Genomic DNA, 27036 nt, shown 5'->3' with positions numbered 1-27036 from the left:
CGCCCTTCTGCTCTCTCTCTCTCTCTTTCTCGCCGTCTCGCTTCTCCCGCGGCGGGCAGCCCCGCCCCCTCAGCGTCCGGTCGCCTAGCAACCGGCGGCATCGGGCCTACTGCGGCGGCTGCGGCGCTGGCGGAGCCTCTCAGGCGAGGCGTCTTTCTCTCTCTAAGGGGGAAGAAGGGAGAAAGGCGAGAGCTGTGCGGGGAAGGGAAAAGAGAGCGTAACGGGACGGGCTCTCCCGCGAAACCCCCCACGTGTGCTTGGTCGTGACGTCACCTGGGCCAACCTTACCTGCGGCGTGACGTCACTCCTAGAACAACCTCCGTCTGTTGACGTCAAGTCATTTCATATTATATATATATATATAATTATTTATTTGTTTACAGTGGACGCTCAGGTTGCGAACGTAATCCGTGCGGGATGCACGTCCGCAACCTGCAGTGGCGCGTCTGCGCACGCGTGGGTTACAATTCGGTGCTTCTGCACATGCGCAAAGCGCGATTTAGCACTTCCGCGCATGCACGACCACTGAGACCCGGAAGTAACCCGTTCCAGTACTTCTGGGTTTCGGCAGTCCGTAACCCGAAAAAACAACCTGAAGTGTCTGTAACCCGAGGTATGACTGTATTACATTTTTGCTTACTAACCAATGTTGCTTCTCCCTACCCTCCATACAGCCCCTCAAAAAGCAAGTGACATAATTGACATTAGGTAGCTTCTGTTTTTTGGTCATCCTAGAGCAGAGATGGGGACCCTTTGGCCCACCAGAGAACAGATCCCATCGTCCCTGAGGCTGATCAGAGTTGGAATCCAATAACATCTGGAGGGCAAGAAGTTCTCCATCTGTGCACACTACAGTGTAACCGACAGAATGTTGTGAATGTATTTGTTTTATCCATTTATACTGCACCTTTCCACATCTGTTTACTTTTCTACATATAGGTAAGCCTACCTGAGAGCAGACACCTGAGAAAATGACCCATGTGAAATCCCAAGCTTTGAAAGTTAGAGGACATGGCTTTAAAGACCATGAACCATTCAGACATTGCACTCCTGGATCACTTCTTACAGACAGGGCTATCAAACCAAGAGTTACACCTGGCACAGTCGGTGCGGCAACTGGAAATCAAGAAACGAGAAGCAGGAAAGTTGGGAGCGACCCTATGGTAAGACAAAAAGTGCATGTGAGATTTCCCCTCTCCGCTTAGAACACAACAACAACAACAACAATGACAACAACTCACCCCTATAGGTCCCCTTAAGGGGTGGCACTGTGGGTTAAACCACAGAGCCTAGGACTTGCCGATCAGAAGGTCGGCGGTTCGAATCCCCGCGACGGGCTGAGCTCCCGTTGCTCGGTCCCTGCTCCTGCCAACCTAGCAGTTCGAAAGCACGTCAAAGTGCAAGTAGATAAATAGGTATCGCTTCGGCGGGAAGGTAAACGGCGTTTCCGTGTGCTGCTTTAGTTTGCCAGAAGCGGCTTAGTCATGCTGGCCACATGTACGCCAGCTCCCTCGGCCAATAAAGCGAGATGAGCGCCGCAACCCCAGAGTCGGTCACGACTGGACTTAATGGTCAGGGGTCCCTTTACCTTTACCTATAGGTCCCCTATATAATTCACAAAAACAGATGAGATAGAATAGATTAAAGCTGAAATCAACACAGGGTGATATATTTTGAAATAGTGACTGTTCTTTATTAGAATATTCTGGCACATAAAAAACAAGAGGTGACATTGTGCATGTTTGGTGGTATGTGTAGGATTTAAATATGGAAGCCAGTAATGTCAAGATGACCAAACACAGGCTATAATCAACAGGGAGCAATAAAATGGATTGAATCTGAAGAAAGGAGGTGTTTAAGGGCATAGAAGCCCTGAAAAGCCTTAGCAGTGCTTTTCTCTGTCCACCCCGGTTAGCTGAAGCTGTAATTACAGTTTGCTACCAACATAATTGCCACAAATCAGGTCTGGGAAACATGGAAGGAATGCACAGAAAACATTAGAAGACAGCTATATGGAAATTACATTATCTGGCTGTTTGGTAAAAAATGAATGAACAAAGTCATGATTTCACAGAACAGAGGAAGGGATTATTACAGAACGGAGATGACAAAATATGAAGTTCAAGCCAAAATAAGACAAAATAAAAACCTACAAATCACCAGGTCTGGACGGCATCCACCTGAGAATTCTCAAGTAACTAAAATGTGAAATTGCTGATCTTCTAACAAAAATATGTAAATTGCCCCTTGGATCAGCCTCCATACCAGAGAACTGGAAAGTAGCCAATGTAACACCAATTCTTAAGAAAGGATCCGGGGGAATCCTGGAAATTACAAGCCTGTTAGCTGAATGCCTGTCCCTAGAAAACTAGTGGAAAGTATTGTTAAAGATAAAATAAACAAGCACATAGAAGAACAAGCCTTACTGAAGCAGAGCTAGTATGGCTTCTGCAAGAAAAAGTTCTGTCTCACAAACCTATTAGAATTCTTTGAGAGTGACAACAACCATTTAGATAGAAGTGATCTGGTTGACATAGTGTACTTGGACTTTCAAAAAGCCTTTGACAAAGTAGCTCACCAAAAGTTCCTAAGTAAGCTTAGCAGTCAAGGAGTAAAAGGAGAGGTCCAAATGTGGATCAGGAGTCGTTTTAAGTTGCAGGAAGCAAAGAATAGGAATAAATGGACATTTCTCCAAATGGAGAGAAATAGAAAGTGGAATCCCCCAAGGATGTGTGCTTTTTAACTTTAGTTCAGAAATGATGTAGAGTTATGAGTGAGCAGTGATGTGGCCAGGTTTGCTGATGACGGTAAATTTGTGTTCGTGGTTGTTAACACAAAAAGAGATTACAAAGAGCTCTGAAAAGATCTCTCCAAACTGAGAGAATGGGCAATAAAATGGCAGATGCAATTTAGTGTAAACGTGTAAAGTGATGCATGTTGGAGCAAAAAAATCTTTAATTTCACGCACATACACTATACCTTGGGGTCATAGTAGATAGCTCGATTAAAACTGTCAACGCAGTGTGCAGCAACCATGAAAAGGGCAAATTTCATGCTAGAGATCACTAGGAAAGAATTTGAAAATAAAACTGCCAATTTCATAATGCTGTTATACAAATCTGGGGTGCAACCACATTTGTGCTCTTAATTTAGTTTTATCCACTAGAGGGCATGAAAACAATTTCTAGTTCATTTTGCATTTGTATTAACCATAATTCAACAAGCATCTTTATTATCAAACAGGCATCCTTAGGCGAAGAGAACAATTCTCTGGAAAAGTTTAAAGCTCTGCAAAAGAAACACCTGCAGCTCAAAGGTATTCTAAAAGAAAAGGAGTCATCAATATCAAGATTAACTAAAATAATAAAAGACCAGGTACAGTATTGTAAATTCAGATTCACTGATTTATGAGACACTGAAGTGTTAAATCAAACCCTTACAACATGTGACCCCGTCAAGCCAAATTTAGCCTAACCATCATGTATGGCAGGCAGCTCACCAGAGGCTCAATAATCCACTTTTCCTTGAGAAGACACAGCAAATCTGAGGATTACTGTAAATTTCGCTCTATAACACGCAGATTTTTTCTCCTAAAAAGGAAGGGGAAATGTCTGTGCGTGTTATAGAGCGAATGTGTGGTCCCTGGAGCCGAAAAATCAAGCAAAAATCAAATCGCGGGGCTGCACGCTGCACAAAGAAGCGAAACTTGAAAAGAGGAAGCGGCTGCTTTCCTGCATTCTGCCTCAGGGTCTTACTGTCCACCCTTCTCTGTTTCCTTGCTGTGTTTGCTCAAACGGAACAAAGAGCAGGGAAAGCCCCTCCCCTCCAGGCAAGCTCCGGTGCTGCTGGGGGAGAGGGAGAGAGAGGGGGGAAGGGAGAGAGAGGGGGGGAGGGAGAGAGAGGGGGGGAGGGAGCAAGGGAGGGAGGGAGGGAGGGAGGGAGGGAGAGAGGGAGAGAGAGAGAGAGAGAGAGAGAGAGAGAGAGAGAGAGAGAGATGGCTGGCTGGCTGGCTGGCTGGCTTGGGTGGGGGAAAACTTTTGCCTTCCTTTCCTCCCTACCCCTCTCCTGCATTCTTAGCCAGCTGCTTCTCTGCACACCCCTCTCCTGCTCCTTGTCCCTTCTGTGTTTTTCCTTCCCTCCCCACTTAAAATGTGGTTACAAAGCATAGATCCTCAGGATCTTTGCATTGGGTCACCCCAAATTCACCATCAGATCACATAGCATGTCCATGGCTACAGCCTGCCCCCCCAAAATCACGCACCCACTGTTGCCTGGGGCTGCAATGGTGCAAAAATGTGGTTAAAAAGCATGGATCCACATGGATCCTCAGGATCTTTGCATTGGGTCACCCCAAATTCACCATCAGATCACATAGCATGTCCATGGCTACAGCCTGCACCAAAAAAATCACGCACCCACTGTTGCCTGGGGCTGCAATGGTGCAAAAACGTGGTTAAAAAGCATGGATCCACAGGGATTCTCAGGATCTTTGCATTGGGTCACCCCAAATTCACCATCAGATCACATAGCATGTCCATGGCTACAGCCTGCCCCCCCAAAATCACGCACCCACTGTTGCATGGGGCTGCAATGGTGCAAAAACGTGGTTAAAAAGCATAGATCCACAGGGATTCTCAGGATCTTTGCATTGGGTCACCCCAAATTCAACATCAGATCACATAGCATGTCCATGGCTACAGCCTGCACCAAAAAAATCACGCACCCACTGTTGCCTGGGGCTGCAGTGGTGCAAAAACGTGGTTACAGAGCATGGATCCACAGGGATTCTCAGGATCTTTGCATTGGGTCATCCCAAATTCACCATCAGATCACATGTCTGTGGCCACAGCATGAAGCCCAAAAATGATACATCCACTGTTTCATTCAGAATGTTTTTTCCCTTGTTTTCCTCCTCTAAAAACAATGTGCGTGTTATGGTCAGGTGCGTGTTATAGAGCGAAAAATACGGTATATCTAAATAATGTATTTTCAAATGCTTGATTGTAACATCCACGTGTTGCAGTTTTGCTGCACATCTAAAACATCTTGGGTTCTCAGAGTTCATCTAAACATCATACTCTGAAATCCTGTGCACACTTCCCTAGGAGTAATTTCCATTTGAAGTTGTTTGGACTTAATTGTGTAGACATGCATAGAACTGGGCTGTTTATAGGCAGGACCTCCTCAATGACAAGTACTGCCTAGCCTCTTCTCCGTTGCTCTTTAGATGTGGAGCGAAGACTTAGCTTCCAATAATGATTTTGTTGAAAACATGGAACCTCATTTGATAAACGTGGAAATGCTGTAATTAAAAACGTGTTGTGTTCTAGAGCCCCTTGTGTGCAAAGAAGGCACCTGTAAGGAGCACTCTGCAGGATTGCACCCTCCTGGTCTTGGGGTGAGGTGGGGGGGGGGAGAGGAAACACTAACTAAACCATTAACCCCACCCCTGAATTGATTCGGGGCTGAATCCAGGGCAGGGCAGGTGGTACCCAGGTTAGTGTGTGGGCGGGGGCAGGGATCTGTGCATAGCCCTAACACAGACTACTTCATTTGCTTCAGGAGAACAAATCTGTATGTGCAAAGAAGTTTTCATTGCATTTACTTTTCTATAGCAGCTTTTTCAGGCAAAGGAGATCCATGTGCAAGCCAGAGACTGCAGGAAAAGAATATTGTTGCATGCCCCCTACTCTCCGAGCAGTGAGAGACTCCAGGGGGACCCAGGGTTTTGTTTCCTTGGAACAAAAGTCAATGAAGACTGTGGTGCCTTTAGGATATATGGTTTTGTAGACTTCTATATACAACTATAGGGGACGCAGGTGGCGCTGTGGGTTAAAGCCTCAGCGCCTAGGACTTGCCGATCGAAAGGTCGGCGGTTCGAATCCCTGCGGCGGGGTGCGCTCCCGCTGCTCGGTCCCAGCGCCTGCCAACCTAGCAGTTCGAAAGCACCTCCGGGTGCAAGTAGATAAATAGGGACCGCTTACCAGCGGGAAGGTAAACGGCGTTTCCGTGTGCAGCTCTGGCTCGCCAGATGCAGCTTTGTCACGCTGGCCACGTGACCCGGAAGTGTCTCCGGACAGCGCTGGCCCCTGGCCTCTTAAGTGAGATGGGCGCACAACCCCAGAGTCTGTCAAGACTGGCCCGTACGGGCAGGGGTACCTTTACCTTTACCTATATACAACTATATATGCTGTGGGTTAAACCACAGAGCCTAGGGCTTGCTGATCAGAAGGTCGGTGGTTCGAATCCCAGTGACGGGGTGAGCTCCTGTTGTTCGGTCCCAGCTCCTGCCAACCTAGCAGTTCGAAAGCACGTCAAAGTGCAAGTAGATAAATAGGTACCGCTCCAGCGGGAAGGTAAACAGCGTTTCCGTGCGCTGCTCTGGTTCACCGGAAGCGGCTTAGTTATGCTGGCCACATGACCCAGAAGCTGTACGCCGGCTTCCTCGTCCAGTAAAGTGATATGAGCACCACAACCCCCGAGTCGTCCGCGACTGGACCTAATGGTCAGGGGTCCCTTTAACTTTACCTATATACAAACTGAGCATGGGATGGAAGGGATCACAGCAATAACACTCTAATAGATTTTTCCTCTTCACTAACTTCCTAGAGATGATCTGCAAGGGGGCTTAGCTTTGGGTTCAACACAGAAAAATAAAAAAACTAACTATCTTGGCCTTTTGTTCTCCTTTGGGCATTTACCCAGGTGCCTTCTCCCCTCCTGGAAGCGTCAGCAGTTGCCGCTATTGCAAAACCTCTCTTCTTAGAACTCTTTAAGACGCTGGTGAAGCCACCCAAGGAACTTGTTTGACTGGTACACCAGGTTTCATAATGTAGATTCTAACTTCACAGGCGGAGAATCACGAGGCTACTCCACAACCTATAACAATATGTATTTATTGGCCATCTGTCATGGGCACTTTAGTTGAGATTCCTGCATTGCAGGGGGTTGGACTAGATGACCCTCAGGTACCTTCTAACTCTATGTTTCTATTATTGTACCTAGGATTAGTTACAGAAGCAGAAATGAAACTAGGATGTTGTTTTGCGGAAGGATTTGAAGGACCTCCTTCTGAATAAGCAAATATAGGATAATAGTATAAGTGGGTTGAATATTATTATTATTATTATTATTATTATTATTATTATTTTAACAGGCTACTGAATATAGAACAGCAATAGAATTAGAAAAAGAACACCAGAAAGAGACTGAAAGGCGACTGGAAGAATCAGAACATTTAGTCAAGGAGCAAAGCCAGTTGCTTGATGAAACTGTAGCACGTTACAGAAAAATAATTCAGGAGCAAGAAACGCAGGTTTGTCACCAAGGAAAACAGGCACAATTGGTTGCTCTTGCTTTATTTAGGTTACTGTTATTTCATTCTAATAGACATTAAAACCTTATCTGGAAAATAAACACTTTTTCACACTAAACGTATATCTCAGTATTTAGTAATCACACTGCAATGTCGCTTGCTTCCTTTTGCAGCATGCAGAGCTGGTGCTCGAAATGAAAAAACAGAGCGAGGCTGATATAAGGCGCAGAGAAGAAAATATTCTCAAGATAAAGCAATATATTTCTGGTACCTTCCAAGAAAAATCCCGGTACGGTGTTCAAATGTCTGAAAGCAGGATCTCCTAGATCCTCCTTTCTCCACTCTCAAAAAGAACCCCACCCACCCATGCAGCCATTTCCTCAATTTAACTAAAGCTGCCATCCCTACTAAGAGACTGTCTTTAATCCCATTGAAATCAATGGATTATTCAAGCAGCTTCTTTCTGTGCAGAGCAGCAGGCTAAGTTTTCTGCTCATTCATTTATAATATGGGGCATGAGATTGCCAAATAGTACTGGATTTACTGCTTACGGAACCTCAAACCTGCAGACTATTTATATGGTAGAATCAAAACTATATACAGTTCAAAGTATCATAAGATCACACATCAGCTGTTACACAGGGAGGCTCTTTATGAATCATAAAAGTAAGGATCTTCTTCATAAGAGGTGACTGAGAGGAGATATAGCCATCTTCACTTATTTAAAGAAGCTGGAGACCCAGGTTTGGGAAACCCTGATCTAAAGGGTATCACATGGAGGATGGAGCAAGCTTGTTTTCTCCCGCTCCGGAGGGTATGATTCTATTATCTGCTTGGTTACTGTAGAAAAAAGGATGTTGGGCCAGGTGGACCTTTGGTCCAGAAGGGCTTTTCTTAATAAATAACTCTATTACAACAATAAATGACTTGTCCTTACTGTAATGAAACTGCCTCATGGAATTTGTTTTCCTTCTTGCAGGGAACGTCAACAACAGACAGATGAACTCAGGAGAGAAATAAATAAATTCATGGAGAAATCACACATTCTCAAAACAAAACTTCAAAAAGAACTCAATGCAAAAAAGGTGAGAGAAGGAAAACGTGCTTCGGCATCTACTGCAATATTATTTAAAAAAACAACCTTCCATAAAACATTTGTATGTTCTGTACCTTGTTATGCGGCAGCAATTTGGCTAGGTTTCTCCTATGCATTTATGGAACTGATAGAACATTTTTTTTTTTACCAAAATGCAAACAATCAATCTTGGAATTTGTATTTTATTAGGCATGTATAAAACAGCATTTTGTGATTCCCTCAAGTTGCATTATTAACTTCAGAGTCGAGAGGAGCTTAATCTTTAGTGGCCTTTGTACTCTGCGACTCCAAAATCACCTTTGTACACCTTTCCTGCTATTTCTCAATATAGCTGCATTCTGATGCCCCACACACAACAGGACACATTCCCTTATCTGTTCCACAGGTGTGATTAAAATAAAATCCTCCACTCTCAAAAAGAACCCCACCCACCCATACAGCCATTTCCTCAATTTATAAGATTACAGAGCAGAAGGGAAATATCAAAAGCCACTTTTCTACCTGAAATGTTCCCATAGCCCCAGTTTCACTCAATTGTATTGTCATTTCAGTGTGAATTTAAAAAACCAGTGCTGCAGTCAAGTTTCAACGGCATTTAATAGATTCATCAAGGTTAATCCAACTGCATGATAAAACCTTTAGTATATCTACAGTAGGTTGTTTACATCAATTTTCATTCTGGCGCCAATAAAACAAGCAGAGTCAAAGTGTCAGAGTCAAGGTCCGCTATACATACTTATCTATTGAAGTTCAATATGCATAGATATGACAGTTTGTTAAGTATAGTTCAAGCAAGTATAAAGTAAAGACGGCAATCCAAGGGTACTTCCCAAGACAAGCCCCATCAAATTCAGTAGGACCTCCTTCTAAGTGAATACATTTAGGACCTGTCTGGAAATTTAGTAAATCAATAATGAATCCTTTTTAAGCAAAACACTTTTCAACCTGCTGATTCTACTACAGTATTATCTGAAAAAAATAATCTGTAACATTTAGATCTCACAAAATGTAAGTCTAATGAAAATGTGGAACATTTTCCCACTACCAACCCTAGCCACTTTTGTTTTACAATAGGCTTGGGTTTTTTGGAGGGGAGGGGAGGGAAGCAAATATTTAGTTAAAATCTTGAAGTATTACATGTGAAGATAACTTTCCTAGTACATTTCAACCGCCCCATTTCCCCCCTTCTTTTTCTGTGCAGAGGGACTGCAAATCGAAAGAGATCAGTCCATAGTCATGCGAGCAACTTGGGTCAGGTGTGTATGCTTGTTCCAGGGCTTATTTCCCAGGACGGCCACTCCTAGGAGCTATGAGGCAGGATCTTGAGAGATGCCATATTTGCACTCAACCAGAGAAGAATCTGAAGTGCCCTTGGATTTCCATGTTGCGTAATCTGTCTTGTACGGGGTGCACAAGTGGTGTCTCTATTTACCTAATCTTGTTTATGGGTTGTTACATACAGGGATTTTTTGCTTCCTGTGCTAATTGCTGTTTTATGATGATGGCAATTTAATGTATCTTGTGGTTTTCGTTTTTATATTGCTTGTAGTTTTTGTGGCTGTAAGCCACCTTGGATTCCTTTTTGAAAACTGGCAGGATGTAAGTTTTTTTCCTTTTTAAATTAAAGTAAAATAATAAAAATGTAGCTGGTCTGTCCAGAAATCTCATCTTGATTTTCCCTAACCCAGAGCAGCTATAACTTCACATGGGCACCAATGGACCATGTGAGTTAATGGCTATGTAGTGAAACCTCAGGTACTCTCTAGAAGGATTGTGATTTAAGATTGACAGAATCCAAGATGCACTTATGTCAGACTCAGTATTTTATTTTAAAACAGTCTACAAAGATGAATATGAGTTGTGTCACACTGGGAGTTCATAGCTGTTACAGAAATTGTAGAGCTCTGGTTTACCACTTTAAGAAATTGCAGCCTGAAATTAGTTTTATCAATTATCACATCTTCCCAGAATCAACCTGGATTTTTATCTCACTATTCAGAATAGTGTGGCACCAATACAGTAGCAAACATGATTTCAGAAAACAAGTTTCATTTTCATGTCAGTCCAGCTTTGTAAAGTAACATCTCAACCTTTATAGAAGCAAAGTTTAGCATCCTTAGTAGAGCGATGCTAAAGGATGACTATCAGCTCATATCTGCAAGTGTAAGGGATGAGAAAATCAGATTTATATATTACATTTACTAAACACTGAAGCTGAGACTGCATGTAATAGTGGCAGATTTGGGTTTAAAACATACAGATCTGCTGTCACATGCAGTTTGAGCCTCAATGAGGTATTCTTGATAGATCAGCTTGCAGTTGACAGGAAAAAAGCAGAGCCACAGATGTCACAAACCTGAACTGGAAGAAAAAGTGATGCAGTATTTCTAGTTAAAGAGCAATTGCCTACTAGTCCGGGCAAAGAAGGACATGAAGAATGAATGAAGCTTCAAGCACAGGGGTCTAAGGCAGCACAAAGGAGCGGCTTTCAAAGCTCAGAGTAGAAAGCTTATCTATAAAAAGAGGACCAAGCACATGTCGCCTCACAACTTGGAACTACAATTAACTAGGCTTGCTGTCAGTTCTAAAGTGTCTTCCATACGGAACTACTAACTTATGGAAATATTAATTTACCTCCCCCAAAAGGTTTCCTGATATCCCCATGAGCCAGAGATTCTTCATCTCACAAAAACTGGGTGTAAGGAGGGAAAGAAAACCAATCTTGCACTATGTGTGAAGACTTGGTTAAAACATGTTCTTTCTTGGAACCGCCACAATGACACTGTATTCAGTCCCTGAGGAGGACTTCAAAGCAGATAGCACTCCAAAACTCACCCACGCCTGAGATAATGAAATGGATGCTAGCCTGCTTAACACAACTGTTCAATGCCAAAAGAACCAGCACAGGCTTAGACTGAAAACATCCCTCCCAATGACTCTACCAGGTGTGAACAGCATGTACCTGGATACCGTCAACAACAGTGTTCCGCTACATCACTACTGAATGCCTACCCTACAGAATTACTGTGACCACCACAGGCTTACTCTGATAAATGCATCAAAGGTCCTGTTTGTCTCCACCAAGCACAGCAGAGCTGGATGTGACAGGGACTTTATTATTTTCTACAAAAACAGACTCAAAGGCAGCTTCTTGCTCTTCCAGGGTGTCGGAAGCTGTGGCTCCTGGGATCAAAGTGGCACTGCTGAGTGCTGGCTCATGCTCGGTAACCTTCTCCAGCTCTACGGCTCGCTTTCCTTTCCTTTTGCCGAGTATTCGGACATAATTAGCTGGAACAAGTCCGGTTGTCTGGCCATCACGGCTGGCCAAGAGCCAGCCACGTATTTTGGGTTGTCGTTCTGGCAAGAAAAAAGACAGACAGACATGAGTGGTTAGCAGAGGAGCCCATGAACAGATAACTCAGTTGTTGAAAGTATTTGGGGAATTCTGCAAAGACCAGTTCGTTTAGATTTTGTGTGACCTTCTCAAACCTTGAGACTTGAGTGAAGAGCACACTTGAGACGTAATGATTAATAAAACAGTTCAATGACCAAACCAATGACTTTGAAATGTCAAGATTTCGAAAAGGACTAGCAAATGTCATCAACAGAAACAGTGATGCGTAGCTTTCAGAAACTTCATACAATATATTAAACCAGTCAACTCTAGTTGCATACCTCTAGTCTGAGTACATTGACACAAGTTATACAACAAATCTAAAGACTGTAGATGTTATTTCTGTGGAACAAGTAACCATTTGCAAGAAGTGCCACTGCTCCCTGTTAAGACAAACAAATTGCCCTTAAAGTTTTCAAACTGTCCCTTAACATACAGTTAGGTCAAGAGGGTAAATGTTCTTCCGTTTTCGTAGATACTGCACTGAAATATCTGGGAGTGGGAAATCACAATGAATCAAAACCATCTTACCTTTGGGTGCCAGTTTTAGCATTTCGCCAGCACGGAAAGAAATTTCTTCTTCCGAAACAGCATTGAAATCATATTCTGCTCTCCCAACAACATGATCATCCTCTCCACTTGCCCAATTGCTGGAAACTGTGCCACAGAACAAGGGATAAATAAGTCAACATAACTCTGCTGGATCAGGACAGTCTCTTAGAAAGCAATCTTTGAGAGTCAGTATGGTGCAAGGGGTACAGGAAACCCAGTTCAATTCCCTTACTCTGCTACACAGCTCATGAGCCAAGCTATCAACTTTCAGGCTGCCCTAATTCAAGTCCCTTAGTTGTTGTGCCAAGGCTGAAACCTCTCGGACTCATAAATAAGTTCAAAAGCTAACAGGAAAGCTCAAATGTACACACACAACTGATGTATGTCATTTGTGAGCTACAAAGAAAGAGAGAAGTTTTTGTAAGTGGTTGTTTGGAGACAATCTCAATTTGCCAGAGGCAACCAACCAAGAAGTGATTTCCAAACCTGACTGAACCCCTTAGCAGAAGGCCAGGGTGCACACAAATTAAAGTGCTTAACTTGATTGGTTAAAGTCAGCCCATGATATTTATGTGCTATACTTAAGAGTTTTACGCCTTCAAAGCCTTTTTCCAGCGAAGCATTTCAAATTCCAGAGTGCTCACAATGAACATTCACTGGGTATTGGAACGTGTTCTAAATTCCCTTTTCATTATACTGGTAAGATTTGTTCCTCTCTCCCTCCTCGAAGCTGAAATTAGGGACGCACAGTATCTAAACCTGCTCTTCTCACCCTCCTTTAGAATCCCTTGGCAGGAGCCACATATAACACCAAGCATAGCGCTGTGGCCTTGGAATAAAGTGGGACATACGAGACCTGAGGTTAGATTCTCTGTTCAGCCATGAAAGTAGCTGACAGCTGAACTACAAATTCCCAGTCCAGTCTTTGCCATCGCTGAGCAAAGTGCAGTGCAATGACATCTCCAGTTATGAGATCAGGTTGAAAACGGTGCCTTCCTAAATTATGAGAAATGCCACAGGTATTAAGAGAGGATGGCATCAAATGTTTTTGGTTTCTATCAACTCAAACGTATTGCTGGCTGTAGACAGCTTGCTTCAAACTTTAAACAAGACAAACACAAAAGCAAGCAAGAAATAAACACTAAATAAAGTGCTGCTTTTAAAATAAATTGCAGTTAGTGTTTGCAGTAGGCAGGATTGTTGATGGAGAATATTTGTTGATGAACATTGTTTGCATGGCTGGTTGGAGGGGGCAGAGCTTTCGTTTCAGGGTGGTGGTAAGAACATATGGCGAACTCACACTCACTGCAGAAAACCATAGAGGCCTGTCATGTTATAGTGCATTCCTGTTCTGAGAGAATCACTTCTACCCTTGGGGTGGGGTGTAAAGAGCATCTAGGCACCAGGTAAAAGACAAGCTTAACACTTAACGTGCCTGCCATTTGGTTTGCGGCAAAAGGCCCTATTTCTCTTTATTTTATTGTTATTTGACTTCCCCTTTGGCTACTATCCAAGGCTGTAGAGCTCTGCAGTAATATATGTGTCACAGATTCCTTCAGAACCTCAGCTTGCTATCATTTTCCCCATCTGCCTCCCACATTAACCATTACAGTGGTACCTCGCAAGACGAATGCCTCGCAAGACGAAAAACGCGCAAGACGAAAGAGTTTTCCGTTTTTTGAGTCGTTCCGCAAGATGAATTTCCCTATGGGCTTGCTTCGCAAGATGAAACGTCTTGCTAGTTCTTGCGAGTTTGTTTCCTTTTTCTTAAAGCCGCTAAGCCGCTAATAGCCGCTAAGCCGTTAATAGCCGTGCTTCGCAAGACAAAAAAACCGCAAGACGAAGAGACTCGCGGAACGGATTAATTTCGTCTTGCGAGGGACCACTGTATTAATCCTACCTACAATCACACAAAAAATCCCCTCCTCCCACACAGCATGAAGATCAGACCGTGTTATTACTGAATTCCTGATTATTATTATTATTAGCGTGCTTTTATAATACTGGTTGTTAGGTTGTATCTCTGTTTTTATTATGCTGCTTCGTTTTCTTCCTGCTGTATATTTGCACACTGCTTAAAGAGATGCTTAAATATGAAGCAGCTTAGATGTTTTTAAATTAAGTGAATGTATGCTAAGCCAGGGTTTCCCACATGAAGCAGGGTTGCCTAATGTTGGTTCGCCTCACTGCAAATACAACACTGACCTATGGATAAGGCAGAAAAGGGAGGGGAGGGTAAAATCCAGGCTGAAGGTGGCAGAAGGGGGTGTTTGAAACTTGGTTGGCTCTCAATTTACTGCTTGCCTGGTCTCCTGTGGCAAAGGAGTAAAGAATTTCCTCTCTTGCTGACCTGTCTCTTCACCTGGGATACTCCTTTGCCACAGGAGACCAGGCAAGCAGGGCTGAGGGATAAATCAATACTGTATATCGTCCAAAACCGGTTTGAAGTCCATATTGTTATACAGTGAAACCTCGGGTTACGTTACCCTCGGGTAACATAAACTTCGGGTTGTGAAAGCGGCAAACTCGGAAGTGTTTCGCCGCTCGCGCATGCACAGAAGTGGTCTACCGCCACACGCGCATGCACAGAAACTGTCTCTCCAGTTGCGAAAACTTCAGGATACAGCCGGACCTCTGGAACGGATCCCATTCACAACCGGAGTTACCACTGTTTCATAATTTTTGACCTGGTAGTGTATTGTGAATCATTATATGTGTGTGTACCCGCTATGCAAAAATCACAACGTGGGGGAAACCGTGAAGCCAGCCAATGCTTCTCTCCATAGACGATGGAAATATTTTTGAGAAGCAATAATAACACACAAGCTTGCTTTCCACATTAGAAAATATAATTCACCAAAAGCCTGCGCAACAGCTGGGCAAAGTTCAGGTTGCCTTCATAGTCATTCATTGAAACCTGATTCTGTGTTGCCACTTGCTCGCTTTACCCCACAGCCCAGCAGCATAGACCGGGAAATACTTGTAAAAGTGCTTGGACCCCACAATCACAACAACTCCGTTACCTGTTTCGTCCTCAGTGTAGGTGGACAGCAGCTTCCAAATGAGGTAGGGACCCCCGAGAACAACGGCAAAGAATAGGAAAATGGGCCAGGATTTTGCGGAGTTGGCCGCCCTTTCCTCGGGGCCAGCACAGGCCACAGTCCCTTCGCTTTCTGCCCACAAATCATCATTTTCGGAATTCTTTCTCAGACCCAGCAACCGCTGCAGCCGCCTGTAAAGGTACCGTATAGTTCTGACCAAGGCAAAAGCCGAAAACACCTTGGTGAAGTGGATCTTGAGCCGAGAGAAGTGGTTGGCTACATCCAAGACGGCTCGGAAGCTGTTGTAGACCGCCGAAAAGGTAGCGTCCATCATCATGCTGACCGAGGCGAAGGCATGCACGATGCTTTCGATGGACTGGAACGCGCCGCGGCTACTCTCCTCGGCCTGCTGCACAAACCGGCTGGCGGGAACGTCGTCCATCCGAAACCGGTTGTAGCCCATGCCGCCATATCCGTAGCTGTAAGGGCTGTAGCTTCCGTAGAAGGAGTTCCCGTACGTGCCGTAGCCTGAGCTGAAGGGGCTGCTGTACGAAGGCCTGAAAGAGCTCAGGGCCGTGCTCCCAGTCTGTTGAGATGGCCTTGGCACAATGGGAGGGGGCACGCGGGTGAGGGTGGGCTGCCCGGGCCGCGTCAACTGACTAACTCCCACATCTGCAGATCTAAAACGCACAAGTTCAATGTTAGTACACGGGACGGTTTTATGCTAAAAAATAATCCCTCATCCCACACTCCTTCCAAACAGTGTGTATACTTAGAAGTTGACATTAATTATGCCTATGTTATAATTATGCTCTTTGGACCCAGGTTCAGGCATTGCTAAAACACTAGACTTATAAAACAACAACGCCAGACACTGATCCTCTGCTCTGGTTTTTGACACATGAAAAATGTTGAATCTCAATAGACAGTTCATATTGAACAAAGACTGTGGTTCAGCTGTGCTGAACCAATGTTGGTAGGGATGGACATTCAACAGAAGCAGAATGGCAACATCTTTATTAGGACCAATTCATAAAGTTTTATTAGTCTGTCCTAATAAAGGCATTACCTAACTGTTGTTTGGGGATGAATACTTCTCAGCTGAATGTGCATGAGCTGCTGTGAGGCAGGGAGAGGATGTCTGCTGGGTAGAAAATGCCTCCTTAAGAGAGGAAGAGGTTCCAGCTCTTTTAAAGGAAGCTGTAACAAGGCCACTTCTGAAAACAGCAAGCCTGTGGCAAACATCCCCTTGCGAGGCAAAGTGCTTGAAAAAGGGGTTGTTGGTCAGTTCCGGGTGGTCTTGTGTGAAGATGGTTTCCTTTATCCATTCCAACTGGGATTTAGGTCTGAATTTGGAACAGAATTTGTCTTTAGTCACCCGGTGGGGCATGTTACCGATATGCTCTGCCTTGCTGTTATCTGGGGGTACCCCTTTAGCCCCTTGACTCCTAAAGCTTCGCTCTGCATATGGTTGTGCAAAGCAAGGGGCTTATGCAAGTGTGACAATGGAATCGAGCAGCTGTGCTCCACAGTGGTCCATTTCTATTGGAATTGTGCTTAGCCTCGCTGCCTATGAGGTTTAAGGACTCCGGATAGGTGCCCTGCCCTGCACTCAAATCTTTTCACAGCCATCACAAATGCATGCCTTCAGTCAACGCATCATGCAACAGCCCTGGGGAGAACAAAAGCATCTCTACTTGTAGAGAATCAATAGTCATTGTGGAACCCCACACCCAAGCCCGCACATGAAACACCAGTGGTAAGCCTAAAAGGATATACACGACACACAAAGGAATAAATCCTAAAATGCGTTTCTGCACTTGCAGCAGGGATAGCCTATGTGGGCCCCCGCAGATGCTGCCGTCACCCGAAGAGCGACATTCAGGTCCTTTATTGCTTGTGTATTGCTGCTTTTCTTTTGGCGACCTTTGGTCTATTTGGAGAAACTAGAAGTATGCCAATTCTGCTGCCTTTTTTGACTTGGCCTCTCCCTTGTTATCAACCTTTCCACCGCTCCCATCAAATGTCTGTGACACAGACACCTGCTTACCGATTTGGAAACAGGCAACTTATTGCCTCACTGGAGGATTCGAAAGGTCAGAGGAAGGTGTGGCTGAAATTGCAAAGAACCTGTTGTGGGTGCCAACACTCCTGGGGAAAGATCTGAAAGTCTGGGTGAAAACTGAGCTTTTAAGAAGGAAGTGGACTATAACTGGGTCTTATTTGCAATTTTGCTTGTACAAAACTAAAGCACTTTGTTTTAAATGTAATAAACATGCCAAGCTAATGGCCATAAACATATCTTGTGGCATTCTAACACAAAGCAGGTTACTCTACTTGCAACAAAATTTTTAAAAATGGCACATAACATGCAGATCAAGACACATCTCTGAAAATACAATGTGTGTACATCTGTTCTGATCAAAATACAGGTTATCTTCAACTTGATGCATAGAGGTTTGTCCAATGTAAGAATTTGGGAATCTGAATTTTCAAAGGAATTTGAACTTGCAAAATACTAATGAAACTATGTTGCATATCAGGCTCTTCAAGGGAATAAAATGTCTTATTTTGCAAACATGAAACCATAATGTTTTCAAGAGGGAGGTTTTAATTAAGGCAACGGAATATTGCAATAGTGCATCTTGTTTTAATTAGCAGTGAAACCCAAAGACATTTCACCGCCACAGAAAAGGAGCTTAAGTTATGGGGATGAGCAACCTGTTCAATTTTATGTGCTCAAATCGTTTATTGAAAGGCAACAGCCTTTAGAAAATCTTGGCTGTTGTGGGTGCCCGGAAGGTATGAACTGAAATCTGAAGCTTCAAGGTTTCCTAGGTTTGGGCTGGAATCTTGTGATCACTTAGGTCACATTCCACAACATACATTTAAAGCACACAACTTCCTCCAAAGAATCTTGGGAATTGTATTTTGCTAAGGAGGCTGGGAATCATAACTCTGTGAGGCGTAAGCTACAATCCCCAGAATTATTTGGGGGAAGCCTTGCACTTTAAATAGGTACCGCTCCGGCGGGAAGGTAAACAGTGTTTCCATGCGCTGCTCTGGTTCGCCAGAAGCGGCTTAGTCATGCTGGCCACATGACCCGGAAGCTGTACGCCAGCTCCCTCAGCCAATAAAGCGAGATGAGTGCCACAACCCCAGAGTCGGCCACGACTGGACCTAATGGTCGGGTCTCTTTACCTTTTTAACTTGCACTTTAAATGTAAGGGGTGGAATTCCACATTGTGCTATTACAAACTTTCCATCTGCTCAAGCGTTGCAGCTTGTCAGATGGAGCAATCCTGACCACCCCTAAGCCAAATTCAGGGGTTCCAAAGGGCACAGAGAGGGAGGAGATGGGGGAAAGCGCGTTCGCACACAGGAAAATCTTTGTGGATCCTGCCCACTGTGTAGATGTGACCATGCTTGGAGGCAGGGAGACAAATTCCAGAGCAGGAACACTGTTAAGTCTGCAGTAAGAAGAGGAACTCGTGGCGCTTTAAAAATGTGAAGTTTTACTCATGGCGTAAGCTTCGTGGACCAGAGCCTACATCATTCCCAATCTGCAGATATAAACACACACAGAGGGAGATTGTAAACAGTGGAATGCAAGCTGCACAATAGGTCGGTGACATTTCTACACAACACTCAAATGTGTGCAAGATAAGAGCAGCAGCCTATTCACAAGACCGCTATTATGCTTACACTTCACAGGCTTTAGGCCCCTTTGTTTACATTTTTTCCGCTGTGTACATCTCTTGCATTCTCTCTGCCAAAGATAATGCATCTCATGCGGCGAGATCTAGCCCGTGAACACTTTAAAAATCCACTAGTCTTTTAAAACAAGGGTGGTAAAAAAACCCTGTGAAGCCATTCCCAGTGGTCTGCCAGGCCTCTCCCAAAATCAGACACCACTTCCTGCATCACAAAGTACCGTATTTTTCGCTCTATAAGATGCACCAGACCATAAGACGCACCTAGTTTTTGGAGGGGGAAAACAAGAAAAAAAATATTCTGAATCCCAGAAGCCAGAACAGCAAGAGGGCTCACTGCGCCTGCATTCGCTCCATAAGACGCACACACATTTCCCCTTACTTTTTAAGAGGGGGAAAATGTGTCTTATAGAGCAAAAAATACAGTACTTGGGAGTGCTACATCTCATTTCCTGCATGCCAAGACTGTCTAGCATGGCACCACACCAGAGGAAGGTGATACACCTTTGCAAACTGTCAGGGGCCTTCCTCTCCATCACATTCCTTGGCTGGGGGCAGAAGTCCCCTTCCTAGTAGTCCTGCGCTGCAAAGGGAAGGACAGGAAATGCGTTTCTTCTCCTCCCTTGAACGATACCTGAAGATCAAGACAGAGCTGTTTCCCTCACACCCCCATACTGGTGGAGATGGGAGGAGATTTAATGCTGACTCTTGATCTTCAGGGCCTGATTCAAAGTGCCACAATACTCTTTTCTGCTTTTCACTTGGGAGTAGGTTCCACTGAACCCTGTGGGACTTCTTTCTCAAGTAAACAGGCGCAGGTTCAGGTCCTCTGAGTGACTTTATACAACGCGACCATTTCAAGTCGGAGGCTAGAGCTGCAGGTTCGTGTCAAAGGTTAATTGCGAAACTGCCAATCTCCTCTGCCGCCTCTGCCCATGCAAATTACACAGCACGTGGCTGAAACCAGAAACAAATCTAGGCTGGAACTGCCGAATGGCCTGGAAGAGGAGGAGGACGTTCTGTTGACACAAGTAATATCAGCAGGGACAGACTGATTTGACAGCCTTGGACCTGGGTTCAAAAATGATGCACTGGATTGCTATTTGGGCAAAAAAGTGGTCTCTTAATCCAAACTGCTCACTGTATAAAATGGGAAGTGCAAGTAGATAAATAGGTACTGCTCCGGCCGGAAGGTAAACGGTGTTTCTGTGTGCTGCTCTGGTTCGCCAGAAGCAGCTTAGTCATGCTGGCCACATGAACCGGAAGCTGTCTATGGATGAACGCTGGCTCCCTCAGCCTATAGAGTGAGATGAGCGTGCAACCCCAGAGTCGTCCGTGACTGAACCTAACAGTGAAGGGTAGCCTTACCACCCTGTAAATAGGTCCATGACATTTCCTTGCTCGCAAGTAGCCAGCCTGCCCAGACATACTATGTCAGTGATAGTAATGGTAAAGGTACACAGACCCCTGACCATTAGGTCCAGTCATGACCAACTCTGGGGTTGTGGCGCTCATCTCGCTTTATTGGCTGAGGGAGCCAGTGTACAGCTTCCGAGTCATGTGGCAAGCATGACTAAACCGCTTCTGGCGAACCAGAGCAGCGCACGGAAACGCCGTTTACCTTCCTGCTGGAGCAGTACCTATTTATCTATTTACACTTTGCTGTGCTTTCGAACTGCTAGGTTGGCAGGAGCAGGGACCGAGCAACGGGAGCCCACCCCATCGCGGGGATTCGAACCGCCGACCTTCTGGTCGGCAAGTCCTAGGCTCTGTGGTTTAACCCACAGCACCAGCTGCGTCCCTATGTCAGTGATACACAGCCTAAAAGAGCTTTAAGTTTCCTTGCTAGTGGACACAGCAGGAAGACAGCTATTTGCAAATCTGGAATGATTAACTACATCACAGGATAGTTATTAACTTTACAGTCCCAACAGCATTCTTGCTTTATTTCAGGTGTCTGGAACTCCAGGGACCTTTCTTCAGTAGCTGGTTTGACAGCCAATGCGCTAGCCAATCAGCACCCACTTCCTATTTTACAAAATAATCATGAGGAAGCTGCTTCTGCATATCAAGCGGCAAAAGCTTACAGGAAGCAAAGCTTACAGGAAGCATATCAAGCAGTAAAAGCTTACAGGAAGTCCCAATGTGGCTTGTGTTTACTTTTACACGGCTCCTGAGATCTCGTTATGCCGCTAGAAAATATATTTCCGGATCAAATGTATGCACTTACCCAGAAGTCAAGTCCTACTGAGTTTAGCTTCCTCCTACATGTAGGCAGGACCACAACATATGTGGGTATGTTATGCAACCCTAATCTGCCAGGAGTAGGGAGTAATTCTAACCACTTTGGAACTCCTGTGCCAACACACCCATTTTGCTGGGAAAGGGGAGGGAGGTGGGGAAGCATGTCAGACCCACACTAAATTGCAGCAGAACACAAGCAACAACTTGCTGCTGATTCACCGAGAAAATTTCCACAAGGAGGTAGACCATCCTGAGCTCCAGAGTGCAGATGGTGGAGCAAAATTCAAGGCTACCAGTAACACCAAGGTCTTGTGGTGTGTACATGTGAAAAGGATTTAGGGGTCTTAGTGGACCTAAAGGTTAACATGAGTCAACAGTGTGATGAAGCAAAAAAAAAAAAAAGTATGGTGTCCAGATCAAGGGAAGTAATAGTACCATTCTATTCTGCCTTAGTAAGACCGCACTTGGAATACGGTGTCCAGTTCTGGACAGCACAATTTAAGAAGGCTGCTGACAAGCTAGAAGGTGTGCAGAGGAGGGCAACCAAGATGATCAAGAGTCCGGAAACTAAGCCTGATGAGGGGCGCTTGAAGGAGCTGGGTACGTTTTGCCTGGAAAAGAGGAGACTGAGAGGAGATAGGATAGCCATCTTCAAATATCACAGGGGCTGTCACATAGAGGAGGGAGCATGCTTGTTTTCTCCTGCTCTGGAGGGTAGGACTCGAATCAATGGCTTCAAGTTGCAAGAAAGGAGATTCTGACTAAACATTCGGAAAAGCTTTCTGACAGTAAGAGCTGTTTGGCAGGGGAACAGACTCCTACGAGAGGTAATGAACTCCTTCCTTGGAGGTTTTTAAGCAGAGGTTGGATGGCCATCTGTCATGGATGCTTTAGCAGAGATTCCTGCATTGCAGGGGGTTGGTCTAGATGACCCTTGCGTCCCTTCCAACTGAAAGATTCTATGATTCTATGAAGAAAGAAAAATCAAAATAATAAAAGGGGTATGATGTGGGACAATACCACGGTGCAAAACACACTATCCTTTTACTCTTCAATTCCAGTTTATAGTATACATCCTAGCACTGAGTCCTAAGATTTCCGAAAAGGATTTGAAGAATTCGAAGTTCCAAAGGGGTAATCTATATGGAGCTTTAACCCACATATCCCATTATTTGTCCAAACACACACTTATCTCTCTGTTGTAAAATGTGTGCACGATTCAGAGTCCAAGGTGAGGATAGCATAAACTGAATACAAGGTAAAGGTAAAGGTACCCCTGCCCGTACGGGCCAGTCTTGACAGACTCTGGGGTTGTGCGCCCATCTCACTTAAAAGGGGCCAGCGCTGTCCGGAGACACTTCCGGGTCACGTGCCCAGCGTGACATCGCTGCTCTGGCGAACCAGAGCCGCACACGGAAACGCCGTTTACCTTCCCGCTGGTAAGCGGTCCCTATTTATCTACTTGCACCCGGAGGTGCTTTCGAACTGCTAGGTTGGCAGGCGCTGGGACCGAGCAGCGGGAGCGCACCCCGCCGCAGGGATTCGAACCGCCGACCTTTCGATCGGCAAGTCCTAGGCGCTGAGGCTTTAACCCACAGCGCCACCTGCATCCCTACTGAATACAAACATCATCATAATAACAACAACCATTATTCACATAGCTCCTAAAACATTAGGTGGCAACCCAAAAGAGCATAAAGTGAAACCTTTCAAAAAGAATAGCAATGGAAAACTAGCGTGCGACCTTTCCCCAAGCCCCTTCATGTCATTAATGTCGCGGACAGCACCAGACAGGTGAAGGATAATGTCTTCCCTATTTTTGTGTCTGTGTTATTGTGGGTGCGGGTGGCGCTGTGGGTAAAACCTCAGCGCCTAGGACTTGCCGATCACATGGTCGGCGGTTCGTATCCCCGCGGCGGGGTGAGCTCCCGTCGTTTGGTCCCAGCGCCTGCCAACCTAGCAGTTCGAAAGCACCCCTAAGTGCAAGTAGATAAATAGGGACCGCTTACCAGCGGGAAGGTAAACGGCGTTCCGTGTGCTGCGCTGGCTCGCCAGATGCAGCTTGTCACGCTGGCCACGTGACCCGGAAGTGTCTGTGGACAGCGCTGGCTCCCGGCCTATAGAGTGAGATGAGCGCACAAGCCTAGAGTCTGGCAAGACTGGCCCGTACAGGCAGGGGTACCTTTACCTTTACCTTTATGCAGGATACTGGCCCTTTGATAAGCCTGGCTGGGGGAGAAGAGGAGAGGAAACAGTCCTCCTTAGCAGTTTATAAAGCAATTATTTATGAAATAAGTGCGAGGAGGGGGAATCTGCCTCCCCCTTGAAGACAGAGAACTCTCCTGCCACCTCCCGTCCCCTTAGTAAGTGGGGCATTGCGTGGGAGCAAGAAGGGAAAGGCTGAATACACCCCTTTATGGGGGTGGGGAGAGGATGTCTCCCCATTAAGGGGAGGAGGAGAAGAAAGAGGCTTGTTGCTCTTCCCTGCCCCCCAAGTGTGTGAGAAAAAAGAAAAGGGGGCCAGTTTGCTGAAGACATCCCTTATGGACAGAACAGTGCTTAGCTTATTTTGGGGCTGATATTTTGTTGCTGTTAAAATTGTTTTACAGATCATACATGCTGCATTGATTCATTAATCTTACAACACGACTTTTGCTTCAACTGTGACGTTCAGCCTGTTTTTAAGAGGTCGTTAGCAGTGTTTTATAGGCTGCAATTGTCTCACTGATGATGTTAATTGTTCTACACTATTTTTGCTGCGTTTGTGATGTTCTATTGTGTTGTTATTCTTTATTGTTTGTAAGCCGCTTTGCGATTCATTTGAATGAAAAGTGGCATATCAAATGGGGGGAGGGGGTGATATTTCCCCATGGAAGAGGGGAGGAAGAGAAATAATAGAATCGTAGGGTTGGAAGGATCGCCAAAGAATTGATGCTTTTGAATTATGATGCTGGAGGAGACTCTTGAGAGTCCCATGGTTGCAAGAAGATCAAACCCAGGGGTCAGCAAACTTTTTCAGCAGGGGGCTGTTCCACTGTCCCTCAGACCTTGGGGGCGGGCGGACTGTATTTTGAAGGGGGGGTGAACAAATTCTTATGCCCCACAAATAACCCAGATGCATTTTAAATACAGTCATACCTTGGGGTGGATATGCTTCAGGTTGAGCGTTTTCAGGTTACGGTCCATGGCGGCCCGGAAGTAACGGAACGCGTTACTTCTGGGTTTCGCTGCTCGCGCATGCGCAGACACTCAAAATGACGTCATGCGCATGTGCAGAAGCAGTGAATCGCGACCCACGCACGCAGACGTGAGTTGCATTCGTTTCTAGATGCGAACTGGGCTCCGGAATAGATCCCGTTCGCATCCAGAGGTACCACTGTAAATGGACACATTCTACTCATGTAAAAACACACTGATTCCGGGACTATCCGTGGGTCGGATTTAGAAGGCGATTGGGCCAGATCCGGCCCCTGGGCCTTAGTTTGCCTACCCATGATCAAACCTATCCATTCTGAAGGAAATCAGCCCTGAGTGCTCACTGGAAGGACAGATCCTGAAGCTGAGGCTCCAAGACTTTGGCCACCTCATGAGAAGAGAAGACTCCCTCAAAAAGACCCTGATGTTGGGAAAGATGGAGGGCACAAGGAGAAGGGGACGACAGAGGACGAGATGGTGGGACAGTGTTCTCGAAGCTACCAGCATGAGTTTGACCAAGCTGTGGGAGGCCGTGGAAGACAGGAGTGCCTGGCGTGCTCTGGTCCATGAGGTCACGAAGAGTTGGACACGACTAAAAAACAACAACAGAGTTGGAAGGGACCCTGGCGGTCATCTAGTCCAACTTATAGCTGTCAACTTTCAGATTTGAAAATAAGGGATCAGCAGCCTCAAAAATAAGGGATCAGCAGCAAAGCTGTCAACTTTTGGATTTGAAACTAAGGGATCAGCAGCCTCACCTGTCTACTGGATATCTAACAATCCGGGATAGCAGCGGGGAAACGGCGCTGAAATAAGGGAATTTCCCGCAAAAAAAGGGAAGGTTGACAGCTATGGTCCAACCCCCTGCAATGTAGCAATCCCGTGTTGGTGGGGTGGAAAAGAAACCCCTCATCTCCACCCAACACTGAAAGGTGCTGGAAGGTGTGGCCCCTGAGCATGTACAGAGTGCCTCCCCCGCCACTCCTCAGGGCGGCAAGTGAGCCCCGGAACCTGTTTGTTTTGTATTCCCTTCTCCTCCACCCATGGCCACTCCAGGACCTTGGAGGCGTGTGGCCCCTAAGCATGTACAGAGTGCCTCCCCCCCTCCTCGGGGCGGCAAGTGAGCCCCGGAACCTGTTTGTGTTTCCTCCTCCCCCACCCTTGGCCACTCCAGGACCTTGGAGGCGTGTGGCCCCTGAGCATATACAGAGTGCCTTCCCTAACCCGCCCCCCCCCACTCCTCAGGGCGGCAAGTGAGCCCCGGAACCTGTTTGTTTTGTGTTCCCTCCTCCCCCACCCATGGCCACTCCACGACCTATGAGGAGTGTGGCCCCTGAGCATGTACAGAGTGCCTTCCCCCCCTCCTCGGGGCGGCAAGTGAGTCCCGGAACCTATTAACAGCCATAAACCGATGAGGAGGGAATGGCGGCGGCTCCGCCTCGGGGTTCTCCCGCCTCCCCCCCCCCCCTCAGCGCCCCCAGCCGCACTCACAGCCTCCGGTTCTCCCAGGGCTTCGGGGGCGGCGGTTGGTTGGCCGCCATCGTCTTCGCGGCGCCTCCTCCTCCTCCTCGCCGGACCTTCGCCCAGGCTCGGCCGTCTCCCGAGGCGAGCGCCGAGCCGTCGGTCCCGCCGGGGAGGAGGCCCCGCCCCTCACAGGCGACGCGCGGAGCTCGGGGATCGACCGTCTCTGGCTGCGGCGTCGGCGTGGCGCCGCGCAGGTGGCGGCTCGAGCTCAAAGAGGTGCGCGCGGAAGGAAGCCCGGCGAAAGCAAAGGAATGCAATCGCCCCCGCTCGGCTACAAATGAAAACATATTTTGCACGTTTTTCCCAGGGCCGGATTTACGTATCAGCTAAACAAAGCTATAGTTTAGGACCCCAGTCTCTTGGGGACCCCCCAAAAAAAAAATTAAAGGGGAAAAAAACACCTGGATGTACATTTCCAAAATGTAAGATAAAAAGCTTATAAAATAAAACCTAAAATTATTATTTCATGTTGTAGCAAGTTTCTAGAGACTAGATTATGAGTCTTTGTAAATTGTGTTTCTAAAAAGTTAACTTTTGTTATTGCTAAATGCCAATGTGTTTGCATTATTAAGTTTATGAATTTTATGTTACAGCTTAATAATTATTTCACTATTAATATTTCCTAATTGTATTTCATTATTAATATACTTCTTATCTGTATTTCAGTTCAACAATTACATTATTTGCACATTATTATTATTATATTGTTGTTGTTATTTGCAAATACTTATTAGGTCCATCAATTACAAGATAGTATTCAACACAAAAAACAGTGACAATTTGTTGTTGACAAAGGACAGCTGGACATATCAAGGCCCCCGTTACCTTCAGTAGCTTAGGGCCATGAAACCTAAATCCGGCCCTGCGTTTTCCCGATGTTTTTAGCCGATTTTAATGTGTGTTTTTAATGTTTTTCTTCCACCGCACATCAAATGCCCCGTTTTTTATCTTTTTAATTATTC

The 27036-nt window shown here is 45.6% G+C and overlaps 1 protein-coding gene and 1 long non-coding RNA gene across 2 annotated transcripts; one reads left to right on the top strand and one right to left on the bottom strand.

Moving 5' to 3' along the window:
• Nucleotides 1-128: 128 nt before the first annotated feature.
• LOC310842070 lies at nt 129-13526 on the top strand. The gene is made up of 7 exons (XR_014562816.1): nt 129-143; nt 940-1163; nt 3244-3375; nt 7157-7315; nt 7489-7604; nt 8295-8400; nt 9613-13526. It is a non-coding gene; the product is annotated as an uncharacterized lncRNA (long non-coding RNA).
• Nucleotides 8990-26252, bottom strand: PEX13 (peroxisomal biogenesis factor 13). The gene is made up of 4 exons (XM_083733666.1): nt 26042-26252; nt 15381-16078; nt 12337-12462; nt 8990-11768 (listed from the first exon to the last, which is right to left on the bottom strand). Exons 1-4 carry the CDS (start codon nt 26089-26091, stop codon nt 11470-11472), a joined length of 1173 nt encoding a protein of 390 aa, XP_083589792.1. The 5' UTR covers nt 26092-26252; the 3' UTR covers nt 8990-11469.
• Between the last annotated feature and the right edge of the window lie 784 nt (nt 26253-27036).

Source organism: Podarcis gaigeae (assembly GCF_964106915.1).
Source record: "Podarcis gaigeae genome assembly, chromosome: 3".
Classification (NCBI taxonomy): Eukaryota; Metazoa; Chordata; class Lepidosauria; order Squamata; family Lacertidae; genus Podarcis; species Podarcis gaigeae.
The sequence above is the reverse complement of the archived record's forward strand: the minus strand, read 5'-3'. Positions and strand labels throughout refer to the sequence as shown.